This window comes from Myxocyprinus asiaticus, chromosome 43 (assembly GCF_019703515.2).
Source record: "Myxocyprinus asiaticus isolate MX2 ecotype Aquarium Trade chromosome 43, UBuf_Myxa_2, whole genome shotgun sequence".
NCBI classification, from domain to species: domain Eukaryota; kingdom Metazoa; phylum Chordata; class Actinopteri; order Cypriniformes; family Catostomidae; genus Myxocyprinus; species Myxocyprinus asiaticus.
Genome location: NC_059386.1, coordinates 6,827,065 through 6,853,111, shown reverse-complemented (window position 1 = coordinate 6,853,111; position 26,047 = coordinate 6,827,065). Strand labels below are relative to the sequence as shown.

At 35.6% G+C, this 26,047-nt stretch overlaps 1 protein-coding gene across 2 annotated transcripts in view; it reads left to right on the top strand.

Annotated features, from left to right (window-relative positions):
- Positions 1-20,112, top strand: part of LOC127434048 (interleukin-11 receptor subunit alpha-like) — a 58,855-nt gene extending 38,743 nt beyond the window's left edge. The window contains exons 3-12 of one of the 2 annotated variants that reach the window (XM_051686494.1): positions 1,387-1,453; positions 2,232-2,398; positions 4,257-4,371; positions 9,524-9,690; positions 9,896-10,065; positions 11,315-11,462; positions 15,504-15,596; positions 17,553-17,652; positions 17,778-17,857; positions 19,358-20,112. In XM_051686494.1, coding sequence (XP_051542454.1) covers positions 1,387-1,453; positions 2,232-2,398; positions 4,257-4,371; positions 9,524-9,690; positions 9,896-10,065; positions 11,315-11,462; positions 15,504-15,596; positions 17,553-17,652; positions 17,778-17,856 — 1,106 coding nt within the window. In that variant the 3' untranslated portion in view covers position 17,857; positions 19,358-20,112. Of the gene's footprint in view, positions 1-1,386; positions 1,454-2,231; positions 2,399-4,256; positions 4,372-9,523; positions 9,691-9,895; positions 10,066-11,314; positions 11,463-15,503; positions 15,597-17,552; positions 17,653-17,777; positions 17,872-19,357 lie in introns of both variants that reach the window. The other variant, XM_051686495.1, reaches the window with a different exon arrangement.
- The last annotated feature ends 5,935 nt before the right edge of the window (positions 20,113-26,047 follow it).

Here is a 26,047-nt window from a genome sequence, read left to right as displayed (position 1 = left end):
ATAATGATAAATGGTTATAATATATATCACTGTTTTCACTGTGACAAACAGAGTTGTGGAAGCTACTTTAAAACTGTAGAAAGCCAAGCTACAATTTACTCATAATTTAAAATAGTTAAGAGACAGTCAAGCTACCCAATGCTACAATTAAATAAGAAAAAGTTTTTTTACTACTTCTTTGAATCAGTATATCCAAATGAACTGATTTGCTTAAATCTAGTTTATTGAAGCATTATATCAGAATTAACTGATTTGCTAAAATCAGTCAGATTTCCAAATGCAATGAAAAAATCTTTTAATTGTTTTTTAAATCGGTTCATTGAATAAGTTTGTGCAAATGAACTGATTTGCTAAAGTCTATCAGATTTCCCGATGCTATGAAGAAATCAGTTAATCTTTTTTTTTTTTTTTTACTAGTTCATTGAATCAGTATATCCAAATGAACTGATTTGCTTAAATATTGTTAATTAAAGCAAAATGTCTGAACGAACTGATTTGCTCAAATCAATCAGATTTCCAAATGCAGTCAACAAATCGGTGAATTGTCTTTTGAACTGGTGGTTCGTTGAATCAATATGTCCGAATGAACTGATTTGCTGGAATCAATCAGATTTCCCAAAGCTACAAACAAATCATTAAACTTTATTGAACTGGTTTTTGAATCAATATGTCCAAATGAACTTATTTGCTAAAGTCTATCTGATTTCCCAATGCTACGATTAAATAAGATAATCTTTTTTTGTTAGTTTACCAGTTAATTGAATCAGTATATCCAAATGAACTGATTTGCTTAAATCTGTAAGATTTCCCAATGCTACAAACAAATCATTGAATAATTTTTTTGAACTGGTTAATTAAATCGATATGCCCGGACAAACTGATTCGCTAAAATCGATCAGATTTTGCCACATGACAAAGAGGTCATGGCTTGTAAAGCTGCATTTGTATATAATGCGACAAATAAGGATTTGGCATTTTATTACACTACACTGCCACTTACTAGAAACACTGCACTATTTTGAAAACAGCAGAAACCCTGTCATGCTACTAACAATGCTGCAAGTTATTACATTAGTAACGTAATGTTAGTAATGTGGCTACTTTTAGTTACTTCCTTTAGTTACTTCCAACTCTGGTGAGATAATTTTAGCTTGCATTTTGAAGTGCGTGTTTTCTCTTATCTGGTATGTGTTGCATTGAAATCACAAGAATTAAGTAAAATTCTAGTAAAATTGCTTGCTATAACAGCTGTACGGTTGTCAAAACAAAAAAGTGACACCTCTGATTGCGAAATTCCAATGCTATTGGCTTGTTGAGAACATAATCACTTGATAATGACTGATGAGAGCATTGAAATAGAATGGCTCACATGTATCTTGCCTTCAGTTTCAGATGTCCAGTTTGGTAGACTGGGCTCCAGGGTCAACCTCACTTGCGGAGGCTCTTACAGTGGGTATGTACTCCAGTCTATATTAGGCTCTGCATGAACTCCATTAGACTCCAGAGCTAAGCTTTCCTGTAAGAGAAATTAGTGTGACAATTAGTGTGCTTAACTGGACTCAGTAGGGGCACGAGTCCAGTCCTTACAGGGTTTGGACTCATTGAGGCTATGTACTGTGTGTAGAGGGGTTTGATTCCCCAGTCTCAGATTTTGGCAAGCCTGTGTTTCGTGTAAGGTTCACTTGTTGAAAATTCTATATCTCTTGCCAATAAATATGCTGTCCAAGAAAATCTGGCTTCCAAAAATAAAGACAAATAAGTAAATCGATACATGAGTCCACTCAGTCCAGTTGGCATTGAAAAGTGATGTTTTGTTGCACGTATACCCTATTTGGTCAAATGTATATGGTTCAAAAATCCCAAAGGTGTTTAGTGGGGTTCAGATTTAATCTTTGTGCAGGCCAGTCAAGTTTTTTCACACTAGACTTTTAATTAAAAAATAATTTCTTTACGGACCTCATTTTCTGGAAAGGGGCATTGTCATCTGGAACAGAAAATGGCCCTCCCCAAACTGATGCAGCAAAGTTAAGCACACAGCTTTCTGGAATGTCATTTTATGCCATAGCATTAAGATTTGTCTTCATTGGAATTACTGGAAAACCTGATGATTAGAAGGGGTTGTTCGCATACTTCTGAATCAAGTTTTGCTTTAATTATAGCTGGTTTGCATTGAAAGCAGGTGAATGTTCTTGACTGAAATATTGATTGTGAGTTTTGGATGGGGTCGGCAGGCCTCTGGTGGAATGGCGGCTCAATGGAAGCTCAGTACTGCCGTGGCCAAAACAGATCTCCAAGGACTCACTTACACTCCTGAACGCCAGACACTATATGGAGGGCAACTATAGCTGCCACGATGAAAAAGGGACTTTACTGCAGACCATCAAACTACGCCTGGGCCGTAAGTCAACTTCAGTGATACAAGAGTCTCTTGTTTTGTTTTTGACTCAAAGCCAGATCAGTTTCAGACTTTTAATGAAGCTTATCTTCTTTGTTACAATTTCCGGACAGTTACAGCACCCCTAAAATATGTATGAGGAAAACCTGCTAGAAGTATTATGTGAACATTTAAGATAATTGGTCTTGATTGAAGATGTCATCTTTAAAGTGTTGTAGGATTACACAATAAGTATCACAGCAACATAATCAAAACAGGTCTGTGATACACTTTTAAATGATAACTCATTATGAAATTCCATCTCAGAGCAGTGATTCTTAACTGGTTTTGCTTCAGGGCCCAAATTTGACATAGGACATCAAGTAGCGACCCAACACAGTACCAAAGTTATTTAACCTACTAAAGTAATCGAAAATGCCCCTTAAACTCTGCGCTAATGAGTGCCACCCTGTGGTAATTATATAGAAACATGAGTATAAACGTTTTTTCAAATTTGACTAAAATTGACAAGTCCTATATTAAATGAAAGTTTTCATTCTAATGTGACTGTAATTTGCTTTGTCGCCACACTTCACATCAAAATTCGAATGATTATAAAAAGAGTCACAAAGTGAAATATGGTCTCTAAGACAACAAAGACAAATGTCTCATGTCTGCTCCGTTCATTACTTCTAGAGTTTGTAGCCTCAAGTGGCCACAAGATCTATATCAGCTCTTGCCTCTGTTTTCTTCAAAAATGAGCAATTTTCTACTTGTCTGAGAGCTTGCTTTGGTAAATAATCCAGTGTTATGCCTCAGATGTCCAGAACAACAAATGCAGCCCAGCAGAAAAAGCATGATAATCAAATCATGGGCTAAATATGTTTTTGACTACCAAATAAACAAAACATACAAAAACATAGATTACATTTGTAGTCCACTCAGAGGCCAAGATATTTAATGAAACAGTGGGGAAAGTGTATGGGATCACAAAATAGACTGAATGCCTATGTACGAGCACGTTGAGTGCTGCGTTAGAGTGCCACCTGCATTTAAGATCTGTATATACAATGTATGTGTGTAATGTGAACCTTTAAATTTAGGTGTGAAGATGTGCAGGCGGCAGCCAAAATATGCAACAGAGCTTTAGGGGTTAAAATTAAACATTGAAATATATTATTATTACCACAAACTGCATAGCCTCAACAATATGAAAAACTAAATAGGAAAATGTACAATTTTGTATTCTAAACATTTCCTGAATTTCGATGGTTTCAGGCTCTCGACAGCAATTCACCTCACAAAACATTGTGGTCGGCACAAAGCATGTTTATCCTATTTGCAAGTACACACATGTTTAATGTAGTCAGGGTCATATTTTTATTTTTTTTATTTTTGTATGGGTCCATGTTGTGACCCATTATTGAGTTGTGACCCACCAGCTGAGATCCACTATTTTATAGCACACATCTCTTAAGTGTATACATCTCATTATTGCTTGAGGCCTCTTCAATGGTGCCTCTACAAGGACAGATTATTGGAAAGCAGGAAATTTACTAGTAAAAAGGAAGCGCTGATCATTGTCCCCTGGGAGTCACAAAAAAGTGTAAGTGTGCAGTTGTAAGCCCTTTCTGTTTAACTCCGGGCACTTCCTCTAACAGGAAGTCAACACATCTCCACAATTTCCTGATAGGAAGGGTGAGATTGCTGAATCTAATGTGTGTATAAGTTAAGCCTACTATATTAGGTACCCTCATGCCCTTGAACGAAGTGCATAAGCTAAACATTTCCATTGTCTTTTTGGTTGTTTGGGTTGTGTGTGTAGATGTACTGTATTGTGTCTGAGGTTATCTAATATCATATTATTGTTTTTCTTCTTTAGATCTGCCTCATTTTGTCAATGTTTCTTGTCGTGTCCCAAGTCATACAAAAATCTACTGCTCCTGGGCACAAACTAAGACAACAGGCCTGCCCACATTGTATATCTCTTCTTACAGGTACTGTGTACTTTTTTTTATGTAATAGTTATATTTTAGTAAAATATAATAATTGTAATACATAAAACTTTATTTTTATATACACTAGCGGCCAAAAGTTTGGAATAATGTACAGATTTTGCTGTTTTGGAAGGAAATTGGTACTTTAATTTAATTTACTGAAAGTGGCATTCAGCTGATCACAATGTATAGTTAGGACATTACTGATGTAAAAAACAGCACCATCACTATTTGAAAAAAGTCATTTTTGATCAAATCTAGACAGGCCCCATTTCCAGCAGCCATCACTCCAACACCTTATCCTTGAGTAATCATGATAAATTGCTAATTTGGTGCTAGAAAATCACTTGCCATTATATCAAACACAGTTGAAAGCTATTTGGTTCGTTAAAAGAAGCTTAACATTGTCTTTGTGTTTGTTTTTGAGTTGCCATAGTATGCAATAGACTGGCATGTCTTAAGGTCAATATTAGGTCAAAAATGGCAAAAAAGAAACAGCTTTCTCTAGAAACTCGTCAGTCAATCATTGTTTTGAGAAATGAAGGCTATTCAGTGCTTGAAATTGCCAAAAAAACGAAGATTTCATACAAAGGTGTACACTACAGTCTTCAAAGACAAAGGACAACTGGCTCTAACAAGGACAGAAAGAGATGTGGAAGGCCAGATGTACAACTAAACAAGAGGATAAGTACATCAGAGTCTCTAGTTTGAGAAACAGACGCCTCACATGTCCTCAGCTGACAGCTTCATTGAATTCTACCTGCTCAACAACAGTTTCATGTACAACAGTAAAGAGAAGACTCAGGGGTGCAGGCCTTATGGGAAGAATTGCAAAGAAAAAGCCACCTTTGAAACAGAAAATCAAAAAGAAAAGGTTAGAGTGGGCAAAGAAACACAGACATTGGACAACAGATAATTGGAAAAGAGTGTTATGGATCTTAACCCCATTGAGCTTTTGTGGGATCAGCTAGACTGTAAGGTGCATGAGAAGTGCCCGACAAGACAGCCACATCTATGGCAAGTGCTACAGGAAGTGTGGGGTGAAATATCACCTGAGTATCTGGACAAACTGACAGCTAGAATGCCAAGGATCTGCAAAGCTGTGCTGCACGTGGAGGATTTTTATAATGAGAACGCTTTGAAGTAGTTTAGGAAGTTCTGAGCATTTCTTTTCAGATTGTAATAGTAATTTTTCACGTTATTAATGTCCTGACTATACATTGTGATCAGTTGAATGCCACTTTGGTGAATAAAAGGACCAATTTCTTTCCATAAGAGCAAAATCTGTACATTATTCCAAACTTTTGGCCACCAGAGTGAATATATATATATATATATTCAATTTATTTGTTATTTGAAAAGTTATTTACTTACTGGTTAATTTCTTTATAGGCATACAGAATATGTTTCTAGAGATGTGTGTTATAAAGTCAAATTAGATTCAAAATCAAATTTTAGTATTTCAAAATAAGATTCTGCACAGTGTTTTAGTGCTGCATTAAAACAAAATAAAAATCTAAGATTTTAAGCATAACGTCGTTACATTACAATAATTTTTTTTTTTATATTTTGAGAATAAAGTCTAATCTAAGACAGTGAAAAGTAACATTACGATATAGTAAAAAAGTAAAAATATGAGAATAAAGTCGTACTTTCATGAGATTAAAGTGTTAGCATTACAAGATTAAAATCATAACATTACAAGAATAAAGTTATGTTGAGTCTGTAATGTATTGAGAATAAAGGCATAATAGGGTTTTTACTAGAAAAAGTCTAAAGTTTTGAGAATGAAGTATTGACTTTACAAGATTAAAATCATAATATGAGAAATTATGACAATAAAGTTGTAGCATAATGAAAAAATTTTGAGCATTCTGAGATTACAGTAGTTATGTTTTGAGAATGAAGACACACGAATAATGTCACATATTATTGACACATGTCACACGAATAAAGTCGTAGCACTACAATATTAAAGTTGCAATATATGAGAATAAAGTTGAAATATTTCGAGAAAAGGCATGTTTATCACTATAGGAAAAGGCAGCTGATACAGCAGATTCATCAGTTCAGTAAATTAAATTATTTAGGTACTAGAGTGGGAAATCTGGCTGGAATGGAGCTGGGTCTGGCAGGCTCTGGTTGCCTCAAGATATGTATTCCGAGGATGAGACATGGAAACAAATAGAATAAAATTAGTGTAGATGCCATTCACTTTAAAGCAGAATTATAAAATATGAGAAGTGTTTCCGACAGACCTGACTACTGCAGCATAACTATGGGTTGAGGGATAAATTAGGTGTATGCCTGACTGAAGAGATGAGTCTTTAGTCTAGACTTAAACTTAGAGAGTGTGTCTGAGTCCCGTACAATGCTAGGAAGGCTATTCCATAGTTTAGGAGCTAAATAGGAAAAGGGATCTACCTCCTTTTGTGGACTTCGATATTTTAGGTAGTGTCAACAGGCCTGAATTTTGCAATCGTAGTGAATGTGATGGATTATAGCGCATAAAACAGTCACTTAAGTACTGAGGAGTTAGACCGTTTAAAGCTTTGTGAGTAATTAGCAGACTTTTAAAAATGATACGAAACTTAACAGGTAGACAATATAGTGATGATCAAATTGGGTTTTCTCATATTTCTTAGTTCTAGTCAGCACTCTAGCTGCTGAATTTTGAACCAACTGAAACTTATTTATTGAGCCTGCATGACATCCTCCTAGTAAAGCATTACAATAATCTTGTCTTGAGGTCATGAACACATTAATTAGCTTTTCGCCATCAGAAACAGAGAGCATGTGTCATAACTTAGCAACATTTCTGAGGTGGAAGAATGCTGTTCTACAAACTATGGAAATGTGATTTTCAAAGGATAGATTGCTATCAAAATCTTGAAGATAATTAAGCTGAGTATCGTCTGCAGAACAGTGAAAACTAATTCTTTGATTCCTGATAAAGTCTACCAGGGGAGGCATATACAAAGAGAAAAGGAAAGGACCTAATACTGAGCCCTGCGTCACTCCATACTTCTGTTTGATCTGAAAATTTCACGTTTACTCAACCAAAGTGGTAGCAGTCTAATAAATAGAACCTAAACCATGCTAATACCTGTCCAAAAATGCCAAAATAATACTCAAGCCTTTCCAAGAGAATGTTTTGATCAATTGTGTCGAAGGCAGAACTAAAATCTAAAAGCACTAGAACATTTATTTTGTACTTTATTCTCTTATTTGTTTTACTTAATTCTCAAAATATTGTGACTTTATTCTCGTTATGTTACGACTTATTCTTGAAAATTTTTAGCCCTAAAAAAAGCTGTAAAATGCTGATGTACTTGATCAATTATCAAATAAGCACTTTTGTGACACTGACCATGTTACTTTATACTTTTCTGTCTTTCATTGAATCACACATGATCCTATTGGGACATTTTCAAACAATGTTGGATAACATGGATCAATAAGATCAAGCCAGCTCAAGTGCATGCTGCCATTACAGCAACAGAGGGACATACCAAATACTAAGTCTTTCTGAAATCATGTTGATTCTTCAATTGTTATGTTGATAAAATTTGTAAAATTTGCAATCAAGACTAATTGCCAACGAATGGCCCAGTCACATTAAAAGCGATGCGAATGATCACCAATAGCACACCCACACCTTTACAATAGGTGGTGCTAATCGGCAAGCAATTTTAGTCCTGTACAGTAAGTGGCGCAACACAGATGAGGAGAACAACTTGATAAGTTCAGTAGTAAACAACCATGAAATCACAGTATGACAGACAGAGTTCTCTAGATAGCCTAAATGGAGGAGGCATGTTTGTTCAGTTCATCAGTCGCATAAGACGAGTTTATGGGTATGCACAAACATAATTTCCAATTTATAAATGTGTAAAAATGACTGAAGATGTACCGTAAAAATTTACTTGAATTAAGTGTGGATATGTTGTGCTTAGGTGCACAGTGTAATATATTTAGGCATTTCTTGAGCTTTTTCTTTCTTAGTAAAAGTGAAGCCCAGCATTTGACAAAATATAGGAAAAATAAGACCTGCTTTCTTATCATTTGTGGCGAAAATGGTAATGGTGCTTAAACTCTAAGTGTCTTCATACATTTGTAGACATGCAGATTCCATTTGTGTTGCTTTGTCCTGCTTTTAAAGAATTGTGCAAGCCAAATATATTCGAGAATGAGCATATCGTTAGTAATGACTCTTCACTGGTCATTTAAGTCTGAATGTGACGAGACAACTCATTCATGAATGAACAGATTGTACTGATACACTCGTTCACTCACAAAATGAATGAATCAGTCATCTCTTTCATGAACAAGGATCTGCTGACTGGCAAGTCGTTCATTCAGATCGACAATCTCATTCAAGAAGAAAAAGGACTGGATGAATTATGAATAAAATTGAGTGATGACTAGCTGAGTGATATATAGCTTGATAAAAAGTTGTGCTGAGCAGTTCACAATATGATACAGTATATATATGCTTTGTTGTCATTTGTGGGGAAATGTTTGTGATGCTTAAAAACTCTGCAGTGCTGAAGTCTCTTTGTAGAATGGTAGACATGCAAATTTTAATAAAGGATAATTAGACATTTTCCAGTTGTGAATGATCCTGTGCTACTAGGTCAATGCAACTACTCGTTCAAAACGTAAAAAAAGATAATTTGTCATCATCTACACGTAATTTGCAAAATTGGTCAATGTACGAATCCATGAACGAATCTGAGCAAAACTTTTTGGTAAGCGGATTCAAAAGACTTGAGTCACTGAAGTGAATAAAAATCCCCACCACTATCTCGAGTTACTGCAGTGTTTAATGTCATTTGTTTTACTGTAGAAGCTCCTGATGTGTGATCTAAAGCTCATATTATATTGGCCAGGTCATTTCATTGCCGGGTGATAAAAATAAACAAATAAAAAATTCAGTGCGCTAATGTTCGCTACAGGTGTGAATGGCTTCAATGCAATCCATTGTTTTTATTCAAAATTTTCATCACGTCTAGAAATCGTGCCGAAAATTCACATTTAGTGTGAAAAGGCCTTTACTGTATAGTAATGTCATTGTTGAAAAGTATTATATGCGAGGTCATATTTAGATATCAGTGAAATCATTAATTATTTCTGCTGCTGTTGTGTTCAGTGTTAAAGGCGATGTAGTTGAACCTTGCGAGCAGGAGAATATTGGGTTGAATGAATGCACCATCACCAACCCTCAAATCTGGAACTCAAAGCTCCTGGTGAACATCACAGAGATCAACCCACTGGGATCCAACTCCACCATCCTAAAAGTAGATGTTCATGAACTCTGTACGTTTACATGCTTAGAGCTCATTATTCCACTCACTTCTAAAATATATATAGGGTTGTAAGCTGATTTTCATATTTTGAAACCTTTAATGGGATAATCAGTTCTTTTTGAGAATAATGTTCTTACCATTTGGATTCATGATGATATTTTCTTTTGTTTTTCTTTACATAATGAACTTTTATATCCTTCATTCTGTGGTTTTAGTGAAACCAGATCCTCCAGAGGGCATTATAGTTCTGCAGGTGGAGGGTCAGCCCACCCAGTTACTGGTGCAGTGGAGATTTCCTGCGTCCTGGCCTAATGAAATCAAAGGGGCCTTTCCTATAACATTCTCACTGCGATACCGGCCAGTCGGTTCCAACTTCTGGTCAATGGTAAGAACATTCTACAAACAGTGAACATCAATGACTGGTTATAGAGTGCAACAGTCTTATTCCGGATGTAAAAATCCCATTTATTTTCTGCATAGCAAATTTATTTTTAACGATAACTTATAAACCTATAAAGACAGAGGTGAGCTTGTGAGCACCGAGGTTGTTCATCGATGGCATATGCTTCCATTGAAACCCTCAGTCTGCAGTCAACTTTTGTTTAAAAATTGTGTCTAATACTGAAATTCCTGGTGAAGAATTTTACTACCCGTAATACAGCGGAAAATAATCCACCAATCAGATAATCACGGCAAAGAAAGTATGCCAAACGAGTTCTGCAGGGACTGCCCACTACCATGACGCACTGTGACATTTCCTCTACGTGTCGTGGCCGCATTACCACCTCAGGTTGTGCATTATTCCTTACATATTACCCCCACCCCCCAAAATGTATCATCATTGCACTAACCCTATCCCTAACCATAGCCATGATATTATATCTTATATGTTCCTAAATAATTTTCTTGTAGCATCCAAATTAATTGTTTACAACACATCATAAAGTCACCATAATAAGTTCTTCCTCCTTCCTTTTATCTCTGTGACATATACCTTCAATAAACAGTTCTGTACACACACACACACACACACACACACACTGCTTTCCTATATCAGAGCTCTGCAGTTTTCCCTACATGAGCTGATCTTATCTCTTTTCACCAGGCTGCTTGGCCTTTCATCAAACAACCAGATGTTGGCTGTATATCTCCAGATCTGTGTGTGTGTGAGTGTGTGTGTGTGTGTGTGTGTGTGTGTGTGTGTGTGTGTGTGTGTTTGTGTTTGCAGCCCGTTGTGCGCCACTGCCACTGGCTTTGTTTATGCTTTAGCCGGCAAGTGAACGAGCAAGACGTTGTAAATTTTTTTATCGGTTTATGTGCTTAAATATGCAAAAGTAAGGAAAAATTGATTGGAAAACTGCTTTTGCATTGTTTATTTTTTGTTGTTTTTTTTTATCATCAGTAAGGTACAGTGGAGTCAAAAAGTCTGTATTTGAAAGCTTGAGAACAGGACACTGTTGTTCAAATGTGACGGTTATTAATAAAAAAATAAAGATGTTCACTAACATCCCTGAAGTAGGGATCAATTCCAGCATGGGTGAAGGATTTGCCAGTATCAATACTTGTAGAGGACTGAAGCGGTTTTGACAGTGATGTCCTTTGTTAAGTACATGTATGTATTGATGTTTGCTCAGCTGGAAACAGAGGACAACACCAGTCTGAGGATCAAGGATGCTCTGGTGGGTCATCTACATCAGATCCAGATCAGAGCTCAGGACGCCCTGATCAATCATAGCCAGTGGAGTGAATGGAGTCATGTGGTGGAGGCCCAACCATGGATCGGTAAGTGACTCAACAAACACAAACAGATCCTCACTCAATCATATACAAGGGATCACTTTAAAATGATTTAAAAAAATTAATCTAGTTTAAAATGCATTCAGTTCTTAGATACAGTTGTGCTCAAAAGTTTGCATACCCTTGGAGAATTGGTAATATATGTACCATTTTTAAAGAAAACAAGAGTGAGAAGGCAAAACACATTTCTTTTATTTCTTATGGGATTAATATTCAACTGTAGGTTATAGCAGAATGGCACAATCATAAAACAAAACATGGCAACAAAGAAAAAAATGAAATGACCCCTGTTCAAAAGTCTGTATACCCTTAGTTCTTAATACTGTGTATTGCCCCCTTTAGCATCAATGACAGCGTGCAGTCTTTTGTAATAGTTGTCTATGATGCCCCAAATTCTTGCAGGTGGTATAGCTGCCCATTTGTCTTGGCAAAATGCCTCCAGGTCATGCAAAGTCTTTGGTCGTCTTGCATGAATCACACGTTTGAGATCTCCCCAGAGTGGCTCGATGATATTAAGGTCAGGAGACTATGATGGCCACTCCAGAACCTTCACTTTTTTCTGCTGTAACCACTGGAGGGTCAACTTGGCCTTGTGCTTAGGGTCATTGTCCTGCTGGAAAGTCCAAGAGTGTCCCATGCGCAGATTTCGTGCAGAAGAATGAAAATTGTCTGCCAGTATTTTCTGATAACATGCTGCATTCATCTTGCCATCAATTTTCACAAGATTCCCCGTGTCTTTAGAGCTCACACACCCCCAAAACATCAGTGAGCCACCACCATGCTTCACAGTGTGGATGGTATTCTTTTCACTATAGGCCTTGTTGACCCCCTCTCCAAACATACTGCTTATGGTTGTGACCATAAAGCTCTATTTTGGTCTCATCACTCCAAATTACAGTCTGCCAGAAGCTGTGAGGCGTGTCAAGGTGTTGTCGGGCATATTGTAACCGGGCTTTTTTGTGGCATTGGCGCAGTAAAGGCTTCTTTCTGGCAACTCGACCATGCAGCTCATTTTTGTTCAAGTACCGTCGTATTGTGCTCCTTGAAACAACTACACCATCTTTTTTCAGAGCAGCCTGTATTTCTCCTGAGGTTACCTGTGGGTATTTCTTTGTATCTCGAACAATTCTTCTGGCAGTTGTGGCTGAAATCTTTCTTGGTCTACCTGACCTTGGCTTGGTATCAAGAGATCCCCTAATTTTCCACTTCTTAATAAGTGATTGAACAGTACTGACTGGCATTTTCAAGGCTTTGGATATCTTTTTATATTCTTTTCCATCTTTATTAAGTTCCATTACCTTGTTACACAGGTCTTTTGACAGTTCTTTTCTGCTCACCATGGCTCAGTATCTAGCCTGCTCAGTGCATCCACGTGAGAGCTAACAAACTCATTGACTATTTATACACAGACACTAATTGCAATTTAAAAAGCCACAGGTGAGGGAAATTAACCTTTAATTGCCATTTAAACCTGTGTGTGTCACCTTGTGTGTCTTTAACAAGGCCAAACATTCAAGGGTGTGTAAACTTTTGATCAAGGCCATTTGGGTGATTTCTTTTATCATTATGATTTAAAAAGGAGCCAAACAACTATGTGATAATAAATGGCTTCATATGATCACTATCCTTAAATAAAAGACAGTTTTTTTGCATGATCAGTCATATTTTCAAAATCAATGCTAAAATTTCACAGTTTCTGCCAGGGTATGCAAACTTTTGAGCACAGCTGTATGTAAGTCTTTGCATTCATGTTGGTTTCATACATTTTTGGAAAAAAATGTTTTTTAATGATTTTCTACATTGGGGGCAGTGGTAGCTCAGCGGTTAAGGCTCTGGGTTACTGATCAGAAGGTCGGGGGTTCAAGCCCCAGCACTGCCAAGATGCCACTGTTGGGCCCTTGAGCAAGGCCCTTGACCCTATCTGCTCCAGGGGCGCTGTATCATAGCTGACCCTGCACTCTGACCCCAGCCTAGCTGGGATATGTGAAAAAGAAGAATTTCACCATATATGTGCAAATGTATAATGTGTGATAAATAAAGAAAATTATAATTATTATTATTACAAAAAATGATTTAACCCTCAGAGACCCAGCATAGCACAATTGTCATAGCTTGCTAATGTCACACAATAGTCACTTCAAAGCAAATTGTGCTTAAAAATTAAGATTCCCCCATAGACAGCCACTGTTTTACACCAAAACATCAATCTTTATGCTTGGGTCTCTGAGGATTAAAGACTCTAAAAAGTGGGTTAACCATCAAGTATTAAAATACTTTCCTTACACCTCGAATACACATGAGTGTGCACAACTTATTTTCCAAAAATTAATAAACTATTAAAAAAAAAACATAAATATCACAAGGTTTTCTTGGGATTACTCCATTTAACCCTAACAAAACATACCTTTTCAGTAAAAGAAAATTGCTTCACTGCTATTTATTTATTTATTCATTTTTAATAGTTTCATTGAAAAGATCTGTTCACAAATCAGACATGGCTACTTTTCTTATGAACGCATCAAGGAGAGCTAGGGTGGGTGTCAATATTTTAAGTGAATAACAAATAAAATTTCACTTAGTTTCAGGCAGTTTTTTTTACACAAAGCTATCGCATGGCTTCAGAAGACTTGGAATATAGCTCAATATGGTGCTTTTGCCTGCATTTTGAAGCATGGAAGTTTGGACAGCACAAAAAATCTTCAGATTTTCTCCTTTAGTGGTTTAGCATAACCCTCCTAAGATATTGGAAAAGGGCACCTCCCTTTGGTATTCGCAGTCATTTTTGACCGGAAGGGTCAGAACAACCCTTTTGTTTTGATGATAATGAAACCATTTCTTCTTCCCTGAAGAACAATAAAATTATGCATTTCTTTTGGGATTTTATGCTATTTTGATCTTATTTACATGTACATTTTACCATTAATTTGCATATACAAATAAGCAAATGTTTGAAAAATGAAGAACCTAAAAATTGCTCTATTTTTTTTGTCTTTCCCATTCATTTTCAATGGCCGGTCAATTTTGACCACGAATACCAAAAGATATTAAGATGAAAAATTTTATGACGACTAATAGAATCAAGCCCAATTTTTATTTTGTATGTTCAGATGACAAATGGAGGAAAAGTCACCAAGTCTCATACTGCTCAGATAAAGGGAACCATTTTAATTAAATGTGGAAAATGTATTTTGATCAAAAATGACCGAATACCATAGGAGGGATAAGAAAGAAAGTGAAACAGGTTCGCAATGACAGGAGGGCGAGTAGATGACATAATTTTCATTTTTGGGTCAACTGTCCCTTTAAGTATGTGTAATGGGGCTGGGAGCTTGCAGTGCGTTGGCATAGAGTATGTTATGGCCTTACTCATTAACAAATGAATCACTCAAAACAAGAATAACTCTCCATTTACTGATACAGTAGCCCCAAAAATATTCAGACCCTTACTGTGTCACACTTAAAAATATATTAATTTCATTGCAGCAGATTAAATAATTAATAATTATATATAATTGAATAATAAATAAAAATCAAACCAAGTGTCATGTGCAGACAAATAATGACCTTGTCTGCTTGTTTGCTAATACGTTTATCAACTGATTACAAAATCCTTCAGATATTTAATACAGTAGCTTGACTTTAATATGGAATTACATTGCAGATCTTTGGGAGAAAAATTAATATAATTAAAAGACATTGGCACATCTTGTTCTGTAAAGTCTGAATTCTGGCTTTGAACAATAGCCTTGCTATTTGTCAGACAAAAACTACTAGTTGGCTTTTTGAACCTATGATTAAAACAACATAATGCGACAGTAGAAGCAGAATATTTTTCAAAGCTACCCTTTGACTTCAGTTTGAGAAACTGCACCACTAATGTTGCCCTTTGGGTTGTTAATGTGTAAAGTGTGTTTGAAAGTGTGTAGACTGTTGCTGTTATTCTGACATGATTTGAGAGTGGAGCTGGACATGAATAATTCAAAAGCAATATAAATATATTTAATTATATTTGTTTTGCAATTTTAGAGCCTGGGGAAGAGCCAACGGAGGAACCAATGGATTTTTGCTTTCCTTTTTTCAACTTGTCATTTCCAGTACGTGCAACAGACAAGTCTCCAGGTACTCCATAGATTAAAGTAATTCAAAGAAAAGTCTAAAACTAAACGTGCAAGAGATTGCTTTTCTTTTCTGTTTGACAATTTATCTTTCCTTCCCAGAGGTTTTGGCAGGGAACATTACACACGTTCACAGATTAAACACAAAGTATCAGATGCGTTTGAGATCTTATCCAGTTTCTTTCCCCCCCTGTAAACATTATCCAGATGGTTTGGACTTGTATGTTGTGGGCAACGCTTTTCCCATCGTATTGCTTTGACCAATCAAAGCAAAACAGCTCTGCATAATGCTGTCATGTGGCAGACACCAACATGACTCATTCTGTTCTTAATTAGCTAATGTTTCCAGACCCTTTTATTTGAAGCTGTTTATACTCAATTAGCATTTGTCCTCACTGTACGGAGTTATAATTATCAATCAAGACCTGGATGAAGGAATTGTATTCGAGTCATAAAGCGCTTTAACAAAGAGAATATTTATAAAAAAATGGTTCGTACCATTTGTGTTTGGTATAATCTCTGTAACATCTGAAATGCAGGTGTATTTTTTAAATAGATATACAGAGGGGTCCAAAACGTCTGAGACCACTTTGAAAATTTGAGACCTTTTTTTCCTTTAAACCTGGAAATAACTTGAAAGTTTTAGGATTTTAAGACATAAAAAAACAAAGATAAGTTATTGATGTCAAATGAAGAAGAAATATGTTTAATACTGTGTACTATTACTTGGTCAAATTTGTGACATTGACTTTTGAAACTTTTCACTATGCTGATATATATATTTCAGCAAATAAGTTTGTTTTAATTTATTAAAATGTAAAATATATGCATTTTCTTTAGTGGTTGCCCAGTTTGGACTCCATTGTATATATTTTATAAATACTTACTGCTTTTAAAGTATTTTTACATTATTTAGCAAAAATACACTAATGTCTGCATCTGACAAAAGTTGCACAATGGTCTTTTAAACTGGTGGTATGCTGGTGTGCATAGCCAAATCTGCTTCCAAGAAGAATAGTTTACACTTTGCAGAAGTGAGGGAGTTTACTGGAACATACTGGGAGTTGTTCCTTGCAAAGGAATGTACTGTATATATATATATATATATAATTTATTTATTTTTTCAAAATCAATAAAAAAATGTCTCTTGATTTTTTTCACTTTTTGTTTTATTTTGTTTTGTTCTATTTTATGTTTTAATTTTGTTTTGTTTTATTTTGTGTTTTTTGTTTTGTTTTTTGTTTTGTTTTATTTTGTTTGTTTTTATTATTATTTTGTTTTGTTTTATTTTGTGTTTTTTGTTTTAATTTTGTTTTGTTTTATTTTGTGTTTTTGTTTTGTTTTTTGTTTTAATTTTGTTTTGTTTTATTTTGTTTTTTGTTTTGTTTTATTTTGTTTGTTTTTTATTATTATTTTGTTTTGTTTTATTTTGTGTTTTTTGTTTAATTTTGTTTTGTGTTTTGTTTTGTTTTGTTTTATTTTGTGTTTTTTTAAATTATTATTTTGTTTTGTTTTATTTTGTGTTTTTTGTTTTAATTTTGTTTTGTTTTATTTTGTTTTTTGTTTTGTTTTATTTTGTTTGTTTTTATTATTTTGTTTTGTTTTATTTTGTGTTTTTTGTTTTAATTTTGTTTTGTTTTATTTTGTGTTTTTGTTTTGTTTTTTATTTTGTTTTTTATTATTATTTTGTTTTGTTTTATTTTGTTTTTTGTTTTAATTTTGTTTTGTTTTATTTTGTGTTTTTTGTTTTGTTTTTTGTTTTGTTTTATTTTGTTTGTTTTTTTATTATTATTTTGTTTTGTTTTATTTTGTGTTTTTTGTTTTAATTTTGTTTTGTTTTATTTTGTGTTTTTGTTTTGTTTTTTGTTTTGTTTTATTTTGTGTGTTTTTTTATTATTATTTTGTTTTGTTTTATTTTGTGTTTTTTGTTTTAATTTTGTTTTGTTTTGTTTTGTTTTAGATTCATCGTTAGACCAAAATGGAACACTTGGCATGTTAGTTTTGCTGGGGCTGTTTGCTGCAGTCATGGTGGCCGTGTTGTCCATCATAGCCCTTTTATGGTAAACTTTGTGCTTTACTTATATGCATCTACATTTCATTACAAAATACATTTATATAGATGTTGGTGTGGCACCTTATAGCAGTGAAATAGTCAATCTTAGTGATATTATGTTTCCCTTAATAGGGTGAGACAGAAGAAACGGGACAATGGGAAGAATCAGGAACTGACCTCCATGGTAAAGATGAAGTCCATTCCGATCTGAAGTAAGTCAGAGCAGGTATCTGTCACCATTCTTACATCCAAGGGATCTGCCCTGTTGGCCAGTGGCCCATCTTAGTTATACGCTCAAGAAGAGAATGCATACTAAAAGGTCTATTTATGGAGGGGCTACTGTCAGTGTTGATATTTAAAGGACCCACTGATATATCACTGCCTACCCTCTGTTCGTTGAAGATAATCATCAATTACCATTCTGTGAATGGAAACAAATCTCTATTTACTATCAGTGAACAGAACAAAACCTGTGCTTATTAATATCATACAGCACAGGTGGTGAATAATCCATTGACAAGTAAGAGCTTGTATATAGTATATTATGCGCTCTAAACATCCATTGTAAATCAGTAGTACTAAAGCTGAGTGCAAAGACTTAAACAGCATGTGTTTACTTTGAATTATGCGATGTGACTTTTTATGATCATCATCATCTTTAGATCTAAATTTGTTACTCAAATGGGAAAATGTCTGGATGTAAACATGATGATTTATACAAGTATACGCCTGTTCTATATTAGTCTTTTAGCCTGTAATCTTCCAAAGTCTCTCACATGGTGTAATAATTAAAGGAATAGATCACCCAAAAAATATCAATTCTGTCAAATACTTACTCACCCTTATGTCATTCCAGCCCATGCGACTTTCTTTCAGCCTGATCTTATAAAAATGATGTGACTGTGGTGACATTACGTGTGGTTCATTACACGTATCGTGGCGGTTCCTAGGTGAAATGTCCACTGGGTTGCGCTAAAAGCTAGTTAAATGTACTCCCAAAAAGATGAGGCTTTTAAGGTCAATGCTCTATTGAGTTTTAAATCAACAAAACCTACCTCCCTACCCTAAACCTTAAACATAACCCATAGTGCCATAAAAAGCAAATGTGAGATGAAAAAACGCAATTGCTGCAGCAACCATGGCATTTTGTTACGCTTCTATTACACTTTTGGCTCTCGTGTCGATTCGCTTGATCTTCTGGACTCGTATCCCGGTCCTTTGCATCTCAAATGCAACGCTCTGTCAGTTGAGCTACTGCGCGGTTTGATTACACTGAACAAGCTTTTAAATGTAGTAGGTTATGTAATGCAGATGTTAAAATGTTTCGCCTTACAAGTCATGCGCTGTAATAAAAGTGTTCAGATGTCATAAGATGCTCTTGCGTGAGGAACAGGGCGAAAACAACATTTTTATGAACTGATAATCTGCCGATTTACTCGTGATTTGTGTAAAAGTGAATAGAAGTCATTGTTGTAGCGCCTCTAGTGTTGACTTCACCAGGAAACTGCCGCGATACTTTCAACGAGCCACGTAAAAATCATTTTGCAAAAGTGGAGGTATAGTAACATGATTCTGTGAGACCAGGTTGCTTTTTTTACTCTGTGAGACACAAGGAAATGAATGATAGGTTGAATGGTGGGGAAACAAATAACATCATAGAGGTTTGAATAATAACCTTTTTTTTTTTTCCCTTTTTGTTTTGTTTTTTTAAGATTTGAGAAGCTGTCCGTCTCCAGTTTGGCCCTCATAGGGCATCAGGATAGGGAATCACTACCACTACCACTGCGGCGACAGACTACACTGCCCACAATTCACATCTCCTCTCTGCTTAGGGGACGGGCTTCTTTTAGCCGAGTTCTGAGTCCCGTGAACTGTGAACATGAACAGGTCTACAATGTAGCCAATGCAATGGAAAAACACAAAGATTTCTTTCTTTCTAAGTAAAGTCTTGGACAGTCAAAAATGATATTCTGTATATAATATTTTTTTATTACTCTTGGTTTCCTGTACTCCCCATACTCCCATATACTCCATCTGTGACTCTTGGAATGCTGTGAAAAAGCTTAGCAGTTGGCTGGATGTGCGTAGCGCATGGGGCATTATGGAAAAAACTGCCATTGTCTACGTTTCAGTACACAAAATTTCACTGGTCTGGCAAAAATGGGACTCGATAACCTTAAACAGCTGCTATCTGTGGAGGACAGAACATTTGCCAGTGTCTTGGCACTCCACTGATGGATACGTTTTTTTTTTTGTTTTTTTTCCTATTTCTTTGGAAAGACAATGACAGTTTTGGCTGTTTTCACGAAAAAGGCCTCAAAAAAGATCTAATTTCATAATAAGTGGACACATCTGTAATTGATTTTTGTTATTCAGTTAGTTTTCAACCAGATCTCCAGCATGTTGTTCTCTACAATAAACTCCCATAAATAGCATTTCACTGCAAAATAAATCAAAATAAAACAAATCGGTAACACTTTACAATAAGTTTCCATTGGTTAACATAAGTCAATGCAGTACGGTATCATGAACTAACAATGAACAATATATTTTTTACAGCATTTATTAAGCTTTGTTAATGTTAGTTAATCAAAATACAACTGTTATTGTTAGTTCATGTTAATTCATAGTGCATTAACTAGTGTTACCATGTACAACTTCTGATTTTTAGAAATGAATTAATATATATTGAAATTAACATTAACCAAGATTAATAAATGTTGCATAAGTATTGTTCAATGTTAGTTCAGGTTAACAAATAGAACCTTATTGTAGTGTTACCAAAAAAAGCTCAATCAGTTTTTGACTTGTTTTCTAGTAAATAATATATAAACATCCTTAAAACAAGACACACTTACTATAAGCAATATTGTGTAAAATAAGACATGTTTTTGGAGAATATATCTTGAAATGAAGTCCTACCTTTTTCTTGTTTTAAAGAAAATCTAATTATCTCATTTACTCACCTTTATGCCATCCCAGATGTGCATGACCTTCTATCTTGAGCTGAAAACAAACCAAGATGTTTAGTAGAATATCTCAGCTCTGTAGGTCCTTACAATGCCAGTGAACTTTGAGGGTCCTAAAAGCACATAAAGACAGCATAAAAGTAATCCATAAAACTCCAGTGGTTAAATCCATGTCTTCAGAAGTGATATGATAGGTGTGGGTGAGAAACAGATCAATATTTAAGTCTTTTTTTGTACTATCAATCTCCACATTCACTTTCACATTCTTCTTCTTTTGTTTTTGGTGATTTGCATTCTTCCTGCATATCGCCACCTACTGGGCAGGGAGCAGAATTTGTAGTAAAAAAAGACATAAATATTGATCTGTTTCTCACCTACACTTATCATATCACTTCTGAAGACATGGATTTAACCACTGGAGTCTTATGGATTACTTTTATGCTGCCTTTATGTGCTTTTTGTAGATTCAAAGTTCTGGCCACCGCTTGCACCTACAGAGCGGAAATATTCTTCCAGAAATCTTCATTTGTGTTCTGCAGAAGAAAGAAAGTCATGCACATCTGGGATGGCATGAAGGTGAATAAATGATTTTTGGGTGAACTATCCCTTTAAGCATAAACATCACAAAATGTTGTTAGATGTAGACTTAATTCAAGATATATTCCTATAAAGTCATATTATCTTATATCGATTTGCTTCTCAAGTAAATGCATCTTGTTTTAAGGATGTTTTAGATATTTTTACTGGAAAACAAGACAAAAACACTGATTAAGAAAATGATTTTTTGCTCTGTTCATCTTGACATGAGCCTTCATGTCTTAAAAGTATACACCAGTAACGATTATCAATACTGAGACACACAAACCTCACTGACTGCCTACGATGAGTTTAAAACTTCAGTGAGCTGGTGTTCAACAGAAAAGTGGACCTTTAATGCAATAAATTCTCCCTCCTTGGAATGGACTTCATTTTTCAACTAAGGAAAATTGGCATCCTCAGTGCATTGAATAGAGACATGAATGTAAATCAATCTTACAGTGTCATATATACGCATTTGTAAGGTGATTTGTTTATATCTTAATGCTGTTTTGTTTATATGTTAAAGCTAATGCATATTCATTATATTAGAATTCTAATGAAGCTCATCTACAAAGTTATATTGTTATACATTTATGCAGTTATATTGTATATAGTTTCTGTTCAGCATATTGCTCTGTTGTACATTGATTTCCCAGTGATATAAAGCTCAAGTGCATGCATTTTGTAATTCTTTTATACATGATAAATCATCATTTTTGTCTTTTCTAGGTTCAAACTAAAAAGTTAACATTGTTTATGCAGAGACACGAGTGCGTTGTGTTGATGTTATAAAGTCGAGAAATACACCGATCAGCCACAACATTAAAACCTCCTGCCTAATATTGTGTAGGTCCCCCTCGTGCCGCCAAAACAGCACCAACCCGCATCTCAGAATATCAGTCAGAGATTATATTCTTCTCACCACAATTGTACAGAGTGGTTATCTGAGTTACCGTAGACTTTGTCAGTTCGAACCAGTCTGGCCATTCTCCGTTGACCTCTCTCATCAACAAGGCATTTCCATCCACAGAATTGCCGCTCACTGGATGTTTTTTGTGTTTGGCACCATTTGGAGTAAACTGTAGAGACTGTTGTGCGTGAAATTCCCAGGAGATCAGCAGTTACAGAAATACTCAAACCAGCCCATCTGGCACCAACAATCATGCCACAGTCAGTCACTGAGATCACATTTTTTCCCCATTCTGATGGTTGATGTGAACATTGACTGAAGCTCCTGACCCGTTTTGTTGTTTGAAAATACAAGCTCTTTGTGCTCCTTGCTAAAATTCATTATTTTTGCTGAATGTGTCTGGAAGTTAAGTCAACCTGATGAATTGAAGTCAGTGTTATTTTCTGGTGATGTCAGCAACTGTATACAAAGACCAGTCTAAAGAGCATCTAAAAATATCTATCTTCTTTTGTATCAAAGGTGCACTCAGTCACTTTTGTCTTTGTGTCATCTTGGATTTACACTGACACCTAGTGGCTTGGATGCAGCATCACTTAAAATCTATATTTTTCAGTTTCAGATGCCATTGTAGAAATTTAATTTAAATAAAGTTGTGCATGTGGGCAATAATTACATCTGTATTTTAGCACAATGTAAAGTTATGGGTTGGTTAATGGTTGGTGACTTGGTGCTATAGTAGTTGGTGGTTTATGAGTTTGAAATGTGTTTCTGCTTGTGGGGAAGGTCCAGTTTTGAATCATGATACTATACTGTATATTACATGCCCCAGTTATGAATAGAACTGATATCACAAACGAAACACTCTTGTTATTAAGACTGTTTGATAAAGCATTATTTTTCTATAGTATTTGTGACTGAATTTTCAATGGCGATCATGAAGATTTACTAAAGCTATGTTATCATTAGTTAATGCAATAACATGACATAAACTATCAATGAAATCATGTCAACTCTCGGAAAGATTTAGCATGTTAATGTGTGTATGACATATTCATAGGATATTGCTGCATGAAATAGACAAGCATACAATCCCCATGTAACAGATCTAGACAAATGGAGCTGGGGTGGAGGTAGGTTTCAGAGAAAATCTCTCGTAGTGCGCTGCTGTGAAACTGTCTTATCTGCAAAAGCGCATTTGGCTAACCGATTGCATGTCAAAGGATCAATCAGTTTAGACCATGCGAGCCAATTGACTTAACATGTCACATTGAAGCGAGCCGATTGGCTAACAAGTTCAAAGAACCTATCAGCTTGCGTCACATAGAGTTACATGCCTGAACTTCAGTCATTTAATGCATTATGAACGAACAATGAACAATAGTATATCTATAAATTGACCAAGATTACAAAATGCTGTAATTGTTCATTAGTTCATGAGACTTAATGCATTAATTAATGTTAATGTACAGAACCGTATTGTAGATTGTTACTAAAATATCTGCTCACAATTGTCACTTTCATTGATTTGTTTATTTTTAGAGCTGTATTGTACTATGCCATCTGTATACTAACTAAAGATGTTTTGGCCTTAAATGCAGTTATAGTCCCTCCACTCTGACCAACAAGTCTTGCATCAGAGAAAGGTAATCTAACACAGATGAAAGATGCAAGATTCCAAAACACAGAGCCAAAGGAAACAAGCCAATCGTCTATCAAGTGGAGCGACTATACTTTAAACGGCACATTCTTAGATAAAAATGTGTGTGTGTGTGTGTGTGTGTGTGTGTGTGTGTGTGTGTGTGTGTGTGTGTGTGTATATATATATATATATATATATATATATATATATATATATATATATATATATCATTTTTTTTTTCATTTGCTCTTTACCTTTTCTTTAATGTCGCATGCATGATGTGAAATCCAAATGTATTTGAGGAGATTTAAAAAATATTGGACTGCTGTTGCAAGTTAAAAGGGAAAGTTGAGCACAAAGATGTCCAGTAAATGTACATAGTATATCATTTTTTTTTTTTTTCTGTACAACATAAGCTGTTTTATTCTTCTGTTCATATTTTTGTTAAATAAAAGTTATTTTATCAGAAGGCTATTCCATATACTGATTTCATTAATACTTTTTAAATTCAATCTCCCAAACTTGGTACTTTGTTTTAATTCAGTATATCAAATGTAGTTAAATGTGTCTATTTAGCTTTATGCTAGGGCTGAAACGATTAGTCGACATTATCGACAACGTTGACAATAAAACAAAATTTTTTTGTTGTCGAATAGTTGTTTGATCTCATTTGAGATCACATTAAACACCAATGATGATGTGCAAGAGCAGCACTGCAGTTCGCACCTGACTGAGGAGGGGAAGAAAACAGCTCACAGTCCAGATGCACTCTAAACTTTCCAAACAGCTTCAGGTGATGTATATCGCAAATTATGAGGGAATTATAATGCAAAAATACAAAAGTAAATACAGAAGCACTCTTGTTGTGGAATAAGTGGAGCTGGAGCTTCTTTAAAGGAAACACCCCTAAAGAGTTATATTTAATGCGTTATAGCTTTAATAAAGTTCAAATAATACAGAAGCAGGTCATGTAAATAACTACAAACTCCTAAACTGGCATTTCTCTGTGCGGTCAGCGCCTCTTCTATGAGTTGCATGAATGTCCTAATCTAAGGGGGAGAGATTGAAACTGCACCCGGCTGATGCACACTCTGTCGTGGGGATGCTCATCCCTCGAGCACGCACGCTTAATGCAGCTAGATTATAACGTGATGACTCACGACTTATTGAATCATAATATATGTGTCACTGTGTGTTTCTTATCATGAAGAAAACTGGCAATACGCAGCTTTAGCAAGAAGACAGAGTTTGTTTTTTTGTGAGTTAAAGATGGATTGAAGTGAACCGAAAGGTGAGAGAGGGTGGTCTTCGCCCCATTTTACACTGCAACAAAATACGTTTCTGATTTGTTTTTGTTTTGGCTTGTTTTCCAATATAAATTACATAAAACAATGCACATTTTCTTTAACAGCTATACTGTTAGAAGAAATTTTTTTGTTTTTATCTGAGAATGTTGAATATAATATTAAAAATATAATTATTTTAAAATATTTAAAAATCCTTTAAAAAAAGATGCATTCACTTGTGATGTAACCATCTGGTCCGATCCCACAGAAGAGCTACTGTAGCACAAATTGCTGAAAAACTTAATGCTGGCCATGATAGAAACATGTCAGAACACACAGTGCATCGCAGCTTGCTGCATATAGGGCTGTGTAGCCGCAGACCATTCAGAGTGCCCATGCTGACCACTGACCACCGCCGAAAGTGCCTATAATGAGCACGTGAGCATCAGAACTGGACCATGGAGCAATGGAAGAAGGTGGCCAGGTCTGATGAATCACATTTTCTTTTAGATCATGTGGACGGCCGGGTGCATGTGCGTCATTTACCTGGGGAAGAGATGGCTGCAGGATGCACTATGGGAAGAAGGCGGAGGCAGTTTGATGCTCTGGGCAATGCTCTGCTGGGAAACCTTGGGTCCTGGCATTCATGTGGATGTTATTTTGACACATACCACCTACCTAAAGATTGTTGCAGACCAGGTACACCCCTTTATGGGAATGGTATTCCCTGATGGCTGTGGCCTCTTTCAGCAGGATAATGCGCCCTGCCACACTGCACACATTGTTCAGGAATGGTTTGAGGAACATGATGAAGAGTTCAAGGTGTTGACTTGGCCTCCAAAAGATCTCAGTCCGATTGAGCATCTGTGGGATGTGCTGGATCAACAAGTCCGATCCATGGAGGCCCCATCTCTCAACTTACAGGACTTAAAGGATCTGCTGCTAATGTCTTGATGCCAGAAACCACAGGACACCTTCAGAGGTCTTGTAGAGTCCATGCCTCGTGGATCAGAGCTGTT